We start from the raw sequence: 10,634 nt of genomic DNA, 5'->3' as shown, positions 1-10,634 counted from the left end.
GTCAACACATAACTCACAGAGCCGAGGACACACAACAGCTGTAGCCCACAGAGATCCAGAGAAAGACAAGTCCTCAGTATGTATCTCCACGCAGACAGACAGGCAGACAGTCAGACAATTCCATGTGCTGATGTACTTAGAACAGGCTCTAGTGAGTGCTAAATTCTACCACGCTGTCTCCTGAGAAACTGGTAATTACTCTTGACGGACACAAGGAAACCTTTTGTGATTCAATCTTACATCAGTACATTCTCAATTCATGGCTAGTCTTTATGTTATTATTTGTTTAAGGCTGTATCACTAAGTAGGAATAAAATTGTTTCAAAGAGTAAAAAAAAGAGAAAAGTATAAGAAAACAGATGTTTATTACAGAATATTAGAAAAATGACCCAAGTGACTGCTTTAAATAAACAAAACCTATAGCCCTATAGATGAGAAAACCTGGCAGCAGACATTTCAGCTGGAGAGGCAGATCTGCTCCTGCTCAATCACTTCTGGAAAGTTCCCAAATATTTGGGTCCAAAGTGAATGTATGAATTGGCTTGACATGATTCAAAAAGTAAACTATAAATATAAGGGCAGTTGGAACTATGCGATATTAGTTCATAACAGTCAATCCAGGACAATAGCCAGAGAGCTGTTCATATGTGTCCTGTCTGTGTGTACATACACACAATCAAAATCAGGTCAAAACCTAGGGAGTGGCATGTGCCCATACATGTGAAGACCCTGAAGAATGCCATCAAAAGGATGTATAACATCCAGTACACATCTGTCTCAAGAACAGCACGTCTCCAAAATTACGCATTTCTTTACAGGTAGACACTGGAGTATTAACCACTACAGATGCCACAAGGGTGACTGCAAACCACACTGTTCTCACAGGCATCTGCTGTATCGGAGGCATCCATTTTAATCCTGGGGCTTTAAGAACATCTTCTTTGCTTTAATGGGTTTTATATTTCCATTTTCATCTTCTTCGTAATTGGCTCGGTCCCTCTTCTTGGCAAACTTTTTTCCAATTGTTCCCACCAAAGTCTCATATCTGTTAGGATGATACACAGCACAAATTTAATTTCAAATAAAAAAGTAGGAATCAAGGCTTGCCAAAAACATCAAGCCAAATAAAACAAGAAAAACAAAATTTATGATAAAAAGAGACTGCCTGAGTTAAAAATGCACACAACTGACTAAGGATGATTAAATTCTCTGCTGGTTTTGTTTCTGCATCCCCCAAACAAACTGAGAAGTACATTTACAGTCACTGGAGGTGGCAGTGGCCCCGAGTCCTCAAGGCCAGCACACTCCAGCGTGAAGCCATTGGGTCATTAGGAACGGGCGGTGTGCGCATCTCCCCACTGCTTACCTTCTGGCCATTTCCTCATCCGACACATCGACCTCCACGGTCTCGTCGTTGTCTTCTGCTGCTGCTTTGTTCTTGGAATTCATCTGAAGCATCAACTTCTGAAAAAGACACCGTGCTGCCGTCAGGGAGGCCTGGCGTCAAAGCTGTCTTCTAACAGAGACACTTACGCACGGAACCACTTGTGAGACTAGATGAAACTCAAGAGGTTCTGTGCAAAACTTCATGCCACAACTGCCAATGGCACCAGCTGGGAAACCTAAGAACGGCTGGCTCAGTGTCAGGTAAGCTGTCTGTTGGATCACACTGCCTACCTGTCACTCATATTAAAGGGGGCACGGCTGACAGTGAGAGGGAAAAGAAGAAGTAAAGAAAGCCAAAGGCTCCCACACTTCAGGGTGGACAGTGTGTCTCAGACGCTGTCCGAGGGCTTGCCCACCTCCTTCTCTCACTACCCTACTCATAACGTGATTTCTTACCGACTTTTACAGTGACTTCTTTACAACCAAGGCGGCCTAGGAGAGCAGGCCAATGAGAGGGCCTTCGCAAACACTTCCAGGGCTGACAAACCTTTGCTGAGAGAACAGACTCTAGGGCGGAGTCCAGTGACTGAGCATCTCTCACACCAAATTCCGAGGTGTTACATCTGAACGGTCGCATTGAGGAGACACTTTGGGGCGCTTGCCCACCTAAACCCCACTCTCTGAACACAGATTCATGAACCCCAAATGTTTCTTTCTTTTTGCCCCACAGTCTCCTGCCCATTTAAAACTTAAAGGAGGCTGGGACAGAGAAAATGAATACTAAACCCAAACATTAGTGTGGACTCTGTATAAATAAAACACTTGGATTATGAGTACAATCCACGTATATCTCCTCCATAAAAACACTCCCTCCATCAACACTCCACCTTTAAGTAAACCGTGGTGTGGGCTTAGGTGACTGTGGTTTTTCAGAGGCATCCAGAAAAGTGATTCTCATTGGGGATATTCTATCCACTAGGGGCCAGATGACCATGGCCAGAGACACTTTTAATCCCAGCTGAGCTGAAGGAAGCATGTGTGCTCCTGGCATTTAGAGGGTGGAGGTCAGGTTTGGGGGGTAGCCTAGGTCATCCTATAACATCCAGGACAGCTACCATGTAACCTAGCCCCCGTGTCAGCACCTAGACTGAGGAGCTATGGCTAAAGGTTTCACACCACACGTTTGTGTGGGTCAGTTCCCAGGAGGGCTCCTGACACAGGCACCGGAGTTCCAAGTGCGATGCAGTAAACGTCCGCTTCTCTGTGACACTGAGTCAGGAGATTAAACCAACAGCCCAGCCACAAGGTGAACATTCATTTTTCAAACAGACTTTCCAAAAGATTCACTTAAAAAAAAAAATCAAAACAATCTATTTAACAGCTTGGATTAAAACCCATCCATTACTAAGTGAAATGACACCATTTTTAAGCAGCATTTTTCCATTAAGAATGAGACATTTACAGAAGCCAGAAAATAACTCCTCATAACGGCAGCGTATGAATAGTCTTACGGCTCCTGTGAAAGACTGAGTGGAAACTAACGCGGTGGCAGCATCAGGGACGGCACACCGCTACATTAAATTACCCACTCAATTCTTCCATAAAACCAGACTGCCACGCTGCAATTTCTTTAAGTAGCTATGGCAATATTTCAAGACTTGTTATTTTTCACATAATGAGAAGAAATGGTACCTGGTGGGGAGAGCCCGAAGCTCAATTATTGGCAGGAAAAAATTCAATTGTAAAAAATTTTTAAATTTGAAGCAATTATATTTAATACCTCAACTTCGGGATTAAATCCTCTGAATGACATCCTCCCATAGAGAAGATCTTCACACAGCGAGAAGCTCTGCTCTTCTATAATCAAACTCCTGAGCAGGAGAAGAAATGGTATTAACAACCAAGAGCAGAAGCAGAGGTCAAGCCTGAATGGAAATCTAGCTTCCGGGTCTCAGAAGGAGCATGTAAGGGCACAGTGAGATCTTTAACCAGGGCGAGAAGAAAGAACTGATCCAGCCAGTCAGCAAAGGCACGGGGAGATAGATGAAGTCAAGGGCTTAGGCATGGCTTCCTCCGATCTCTGCAAGAAATTACATCACACAAAGACCTCAGGAGCACCACGTTCAGAAAAAAAAAACCAAAAAACAAAAAGCAGGCGGTTTTGGAGTCAGCTCTTGTGTCAGACTTCTAAAGCCTGAGCCTGACCTGTGTCCCTGACTTCCTGCCTTAAGTCACCACTTCTGATCTCACAAAGTCCTTCCACACCAGGCTCTTTACAGAGCCCAGCGGATACCAGTGTCATGCCGTTGGTGTTCCTGAACCGTGAGCTAGATACATCTCTCTCCTCCTTAGGCCACACAGCCTCAGGCACTTCATTACAGCAAAGGAAACCAGACTAGCATGCCAGAGAACAAAATTTTTATTTAGAATTTACCCAAATAATCCAGGATTGTCTTGTACTTCAAGATCCTTAATTTAATCACAGCAGCAGGCATTTTTTTGCCACAGGTTACATGCCTGAGAGATGTAGTCCTGGGTATCTATTATTTGGGGCAAGGACATTTCTACCCTATTATATCTGGGAAGTAAAGTGTATCCTGCCATATACATTGAACAAACACAACATGCACAGAACAGGGGGATACCTGAGTTCTGTCCAGTGGAGAAGAGATCAAGCTGAGTCCCTGTGATACCTAGGCCAAAGGCCCAACCTAGGAGGATGGCTAATTTAGTCAGGGTAAAGATGAGAAAACTCACCATCATAGTGAGCTGACAGGCATGTCAGTCAATTGTCTAATGGAACAAAATCCTACCTTTCTTAATGGAAACGACTACACTAAGAGAACCAGCAATGTTCACCCTCACACACAAACCACCAGACAAGCAAGGAGCAGGAAAACACAGTCCTCACTCACAGGATGTCAAGAGATGACGGAATTAGTTAAAAAACAGTTCAAGAAGTTTAAGTGTTTTATAAACATGACTGAGAATTCCAATGAAAATATGAAGGCTGCCAGGTGGTGGTGGTGTACGCCTTTAATCCCAGTACAGAGGCAGGTGGGTATCTGTGAGTTCAAGGCCAGCCTGATCTACAAGAGCTAGTTCCAGGACAGGTTCCAAAGCTACAGAGAAGAAACTCTGTCTGTCTCGAGAAAAAAAAAGAAAAAAAAAAAAAAAAGAAATGCAAAAGAAACAATAAAAAAAGCCCAAATTTTAAGTGGAAACTGCAATAAAGTACCAAACAGGAATCCCACAATCCTGGAAAACCTGTCTGAAAAAGGACACTGCCGCGGGCATGATGGGAATACCTCAGCCCCAATCTTGGAGGCTGAAGCAGGAGTGCTGAGTTTGAAATTAACATGGGCTGCAGAGGAAAACCCTGCATCAAAGGCAGAGTTCAGGACTGCCTCTATTAGAGAAAACGGATATGAATTCCTTACTGAAAATCTTCTGGATAAGAATACTTAAGAGCCTGGATCACTTCACTGGTGAAATATGAGCAGCACTCCAAGAGAAACAAGGAAATACTATAAGTGTTACACAAACTGGGAAAAGAGAGGAGGTATGAACACTTAGTAGCTGACCTATGACCCAAATCAAAGATATTATAGATGATATACAGGCTACATTTTTATGAATATAGCCACAAATTATTAATAAAAATTATGGAACTGAACTAGAAAAAAATACAACTAAATGGGTCAGGCACATTGGCACATGTCTATAATCCCAGCACTCAAGAGGCTCAGGTAGGAGGACTCGAGACCTCTTGCTCTCCTGACACACACACACACACACACACACACACACACACACACAAAAAAAAAAAAACCCAGATGGTTTTCATACTCAGAAATTAATGCAATTCCTGACATTTTTGACAGAAAACAATAATCATATAAATTTTTTGTTAAAAAACAAAAATATAACTTGCCCTTAGCAAGCAGGGAGAAAGAAACTAACCCTCCTGATGATAGGCATCTACCAAAACACATAGCAGGCCATGCCTGGAAGGCACAAGTCAGCACTTTCCTGAGACAGCTGCTCTCGTCACATCTATTCAGTGTGGGTGGTGCTCATCCATCAAATAATGCAAGGAAAGGAAGCTGGAGCTCTGGGCCCCCTGGACCCTCCTATACACTCCTGTTCACTGTCCTTACGTTCGTCATCTGTGCTAGTCCCCTGCACACTCCTGTTCACACTGTCCTTACGTTTGTCATCTGTGCTAGTCCCCTGCACACTCCTGTTCACACTGTCCTTACGTTTGTCATCTGTGCTAGTCCCCTGCACACTCCTGTTCACACTGTCCTTACGTTCGTCATCCGTGCTAGTTCCCCCTGCACACCTCTGTTCACACTGTCCCTGGGCTCCTAATCTGTGCTAGCCCCCTGCACACTCCTATGTATATTATGTCTTGAAAAATTTTCGTCTTGATCAATACTTTGGGCCTGTAAGAAGCACACAGAGTAAAAAAGTTACTTCTCATCACTCTGGGGAATCTGGACTTTCTCTTCAAAGGAGAATATATCACTATCCCAAAGGACTAGAGAAAGTCAGAAAAATAAAAAAGAAGAACATGGCTAATCAAACAGCAAATTAACAGGGGGAAAAGAGAAGGACATATATGTACCTAAAAACTATAGGTAAAACATTTAGCCATTCAACAAAAGTATAAGTAATAAACCATGCTGAAGTAAGAAAATAAACAAGGAAAAATGTAGAATAATCCTTCTGTACACTGTGAATATGTATTATTCTCATGGGTTAATAAAAAGCTGACAGGTCAGTAGCTGGTGGGAAAGCCAAACTCAGTATGATGGGAAGAAGGAGGGCAGAGTCAGAGGAGACGCCAGTCAGCCCCCAAGTAGGACGTGTAGAAATAGAGGTATCAAACCATGAGCCACGTGGTAAAAAACAGAAATATGGGTTAACTAAATGTAAGAGTTAGGTACTAACAAGCCTGGGCTATTGGCTGTGCATTTATAAATAATATAAGCCTCTGTGTGGTAATTAGGAAGAGGCACCTGGGATAGGAAAACTCTGCCTACACAAAAATGCCACACAACTTCCAGCATTTGGACAAACAGATGAGGTGACCCTACCACTCTCCAACTCAAGCCTTTCAAGCACCAGACAGGCTTGGGAGAGGAAGAAAAACTGCCTCACGTATTACCCAGCTTCCGCCCCTCCAAGCAGGTGGCTCTGGGCTAACGACCTTTTTAAGCTCCAGCTCTTCAACAGCAAAAGGGACCCTGGGTTGCTGGGAGTATTGATTAAGGGAAATGAAATGCTTAGCCTAGGACAGACTACCAGTGCAGCAATGTTTGTGACACGAATGGCATTCAGTGTAGTACTGGTTAAAACAAACAAACAAACTAACAAACAGCTCGACCTGCCAAAGGATTGTTGTAGAAACGAAGCTGGTGAGGCCTAACCGTATAGCCCACCTTTGGGCCTTTGTTTGCGTTCACGTGGCACACACACAGGTTAATAGTCTTTAGAACAAGAAGCATTGCACTCCACAGGGCTTCCCAAACCATGGCTACAAACCCCAATAAACCTACTCTTTCTCCTTGAACTCTGGCAAATCCAGGTACCAGTGCTCGTCGCTGATCATCTTCTTTTCCTCCTCTTCTAGCTGTTTCTTGGTTTCCGAGTCCAGGCCCCTTTGCATGAACTGTCAGAACAAAACCCAACAGCGTCAACGCCCTTGCTCATCGGTATCATGGGTGTGCAGGCCACCTGGCAGACAAGGAGCTCTGAGTTATCAATGAACCTGCATTTGATTTGGCTTTCTAGACTTCCTTGTGGTTCCAAGTACAGGGGTCCCAATGCTGCCTCTTAGGCTCTTGGTGTAATCCTAACTGCCCTGTATCTTCCATTTCTCCTCAGCAGACGCTTTAAGGCACACATATCTACACGGGACAGAGGATGGAACACTCTACAGCTGTGAATACAGTATAGCTAGGCGTAGGAAGTTCAATGCTGGCTCTACAGCATCTCAACTAGCAATTTCATTCTCCACACGCCAAAATGAGGGCCCAGAGCAGACTCTGGCAAAGTCCAGTCCTCAGGGTGGATCTCTACTATCTATGGTTTCCCGGAATATAGCCATGCTGATTTAGTTCTGGGCAGTTGGCAGAGCTCAGTAGTGCACAGGTCCTCACTGGCCTACAAACCTAGAATATTTATTTACTCTCTTGACCTTTACTGAGAGCACCAAGCCCTAGTCCTAAGGACCAAGAAAGAGTCATACACAAATACCACCTGTACCCAAACCAGCACCCTGGCAAACCTTCTACCCAATCCTTCTCTCCCACCAGAACTACCTTCATCCTAAACAGCTGCCCTAGACAGAGGAATTCAAGAATACTGACGGGCCTGGCAAGATGGATCAATGGATAAAGGCACTTGTTGCCGAGGCTGACAACCTGAGTTTCATCCTCAGGCCCACTTGGAAGGAAAAATGACACTGGTTAATTGTCTACAATGTGCCATGGCATGGGCGTGCGCGCGCACACACACACACACACACACACACACGCATGCACGCACACCAAAATAAACCTAATAATTTTTAAAAAAAGGACCTAAGAGATGGTTCAGTGGATAAGAGTACTGGCTGCTCTTCCAGGGGACTCCTAGCACCTATAATGGGGCTCACAACCCTCTGTAACTGCATTTCAAGGGGACTGCACATCCTATTCTGGTATCCTTGGGCATTAGGCACTCGTGTGATGCAGACATACACATAGGCAAAACACCCTTATATATAAAATATTGAAAAACTTTTAATTAAAAAAACACTGAAGTGAGTCAGGACCAAATGCTTGCCCTATTGCTTTCCCTGACAGACGGCCTGGCCCGGATTCCCTAGGCACCTCTCTGCTCCATGCCTTCTAGTACGCACTGCTCTGACTGAGCAAAATACCTCCTGTTCACCACAAAGACCTCTGTCAATAGAGCTAAGGCAAACAGAACATGGACAATGCTCTCCCACACACCTGTCACGTCCAGTTGAATCTCGTTCCCTTGGGTGAGGGAATATAACTGCTTTAATTATTTTCAAGTCAAGAGGCAGATCTGCAGTGTCCACCCTGGCTGCTCAGCACACTCTCCCTTGGCTTATTCCAGGAGCTGAAGTTACTCGGTGCTTCCCAGTTCCACTCCATTTCTCTTTAATCAGTATGATCACAAACTGCTAAGACTGGTAGACTCACATTTTGCTGGTCTTCCTGACTGTAATCTTATGTGTTTAACTATTATCCAGAGTACAGTCAAAAGTAGCCTTGAAAGCTAACAACACATGAGGCTGTTCCCAGGCTCAACAGTTTGCTACTGCTCATGAGAATGGGGAACAAAACTTCAGTCTGGCTCACAAAATTCCTTGGATGTCGTGATCACTAATTCTTCCAGACTAGTTTTATGCTCCTTGTCTTTCGGACGTCCGAGCTCCTTTTGTTCTTGGAAATAAATGTTCGTGGTTTTCTTTTCTCCCTCTTCGACTTCTGAACTTACTTTCCCTAGTTTGGGACACTACCTGACAACCTCTCACGTTGTTTCTTAAGGACCACTTCTCGCGAGATGCCTAAGTTCCCAGGAGGCCCTGACACTTCAGCAGTCACCCCAGACAACATTTCCGGTTCTTATGTTCGGGCAAGCTCCGTCCCTACCACGGGTTTCTGGCTCCAGGCGAGTCTGCCTAAGCAGAATCTCACCCTGGTGCCCAGTGCCCCGCAGGATGAGCGAATGAATGGGAGCGCGCGCCGCGGCCATCCAGGGCCCATCTGGGGTCCAGTCTGTCCGTCGCCTCGGCCCGAGTCATTACGGGACATCTCGGAGTTCAGCCGCCCCGTCCGACACCCCGGCAACCCCCAAGCCCCGCACCTTCATGCGCAGCAGGTTCTTGGATAACTTAGTCTTGCGTTCAGACGCCATGTTGGCGACACTTCCTGAGGCTAGCCGCGCCACCGCGCTTGCGCACTGCCAAGCGCAGAGCGTGACGTCGGACTGAACGTGCCCCGCCTCTCGCCACGTCGCCTTCCCTCGTCGCCGCCCTTTAGCTCTGCCCCGCCCATATTAGACACACCCTGCTGTGTTGCCCCGCCCCTTCACCCGCTTTCGCCACGCCCATTTGCGTAGAGCTGGGGCGGGCGAGCTGTGCTTCTTCTCTCGCTAGGCTCCTTCGGGTGTTCGTCTTTCTCCAAGGAGATGTGGTAAGAAAGCAAGCTGCCGCGAGGGGCGACCGCGATTCTGGGTCCCAATGTTTACCCTAAGAAAGCAGACGAAGTGGGACGCCGCTGGAGCTGTGGGCGGGGCCTCCCGGAGGCAGCTACGACTCCAGGTGACCCCACCCCACCCCCCCGCAAGGATCCTGGCTGATCAGCCGCTGAAGTTGCTGTCAGAGTTTAAAAGTTTTGAAAACACGACTGGTTTGCTCCCTCTGCAGCTCGTTTTCTAGAACTTCCGGTAGCCCTTGAGTCGCTGGTGTCGTTGTTCTAGCCCAGTCACAGAGTGAAGGAGGTGGCCCCAAGCCCAATGTTGAGAGTGACGCTGCGCCTTTGCATCTCTGCACAGGAAACCACGGAAGATTAGTAATTATACATACACCTGTTTGTTGTGCATCTTTGAGCTGGAAGGATTTCTCTCTTAAACAGGAAGAATAACAGGAACTAGCAAGAGCTCGAGGAAAGGCGACAAAGAATTTGTGAAGGGGCCAGGGATGGTTTAATGCTGCCAAGCCTGAGGATTTGAGTTTGATCCCTGGGCTCCCCATGATGGAAAGACAGAAGTTGTCCGCTGGACTTCACACATGCCCACACCTGAAAACAAATAAATGTAAATTACTAAAATTAAAGAACCTTGAGACCTATATTAAGGCAATTATAGATGCATTAGCTTTAGAACCTTCCTATTTAGTGCTCACTGTACCTCCTGAAGACATTTTTATTTTCAAACCGTTCTCAGGGTCCACACTTTGGAATGCACCTAATAACCCGTCAGCTGTTTGCATGCAGTGGATAGCATTTTTTTTGAGCTGGCTCCTGAACCCTGTAGGAACACCAAGGAAACACATCATTGCTGTGTATTAAGCAACCTGCTGGAGAAGGTGGTAAAGTTGAGATTCATAAAGCATTCTGGATATTAAAAGCCCTGAAGGTTTTCTCAGTGGAGTAAATAAAGACATAATGTGTTAAGTGGTTACAGAAACACATTTACTCATAACTGTGAGTGAGACATTGCAGAGT

The 10,634-nt window shown here is 45.6% G+C and overlaps 1 protein-coding gene across 1 annotated transcript; it reads right to left on the bottom strand.

Annotated features, from left to right (window-relative positions):
* Positions 1-346: 346 nt before the first annotated feature.
* On the bottom strand, positions 347-9,380 carry Mphosph6 (M-phase phosphoprotein 6). The gene is made up of 5 exons (XM_057753839.1): positions 9,274-9,380; positions 6,951-7,063; positions 3,167-3,257; positions 1,367-1,464; positions 347-1,045 (listed from the first exon to the last, which is right to left on the bottom strand). Exons 1-5 carry the CDS (start codon positions 9,322-9,324, stop codon positions 913-915), a joined length of 486 nt encoding a protein of 161 aa, XP_057609822.1. The 5' UTR covers positions 9,325-9,380; the 3' UTR covers positions 347-912.
* Positions 9,381-10,634: the final 1,254 nt, after the last annotated feature.

This window comes from Chionomys nivalis, chromosome 21, assembly GCF_950005125.1.
Source record: "Chionomys nivalis chromosome 21, mChiNiv1.1, whole genome shotgun sequence".
NCBI classification, from domain to species: domain Eukaryota; kingdom Metazoa; phylum Chordata; class Mammalia; order Rodentia; family Cricetidae; genus Chionomys; species Chionomys nivalis.
Note: the sequence above shows the minus strand (reverse complement) of the source record. Positions and strands in the feature narration are given on the sequence as shown.

Coding starts and splice junctions, on each gene's coding strand:
- Mphosph6 (XM_057753839.1), bottom strand. CDS start 9,324: ATGGCGTCTGAACGCAAGACTAAGTTATCCAAGAACCTGCTGCGCATG. Junction 3,258..6,950: donor CCAGAGTTCAAGGAGAAAGA/GTAGGTTTATTG, acceptor TCTCCTGCTCAG/GAGTTTGATTATAGAAGAGC. Junction 1,046..1,366: donor GATGAGGAAATGGCCAGAAG/GTAAGCAGTGGG, acceptor TCATCCTAACAG/ATATGAGACTTTGGTGGGAA.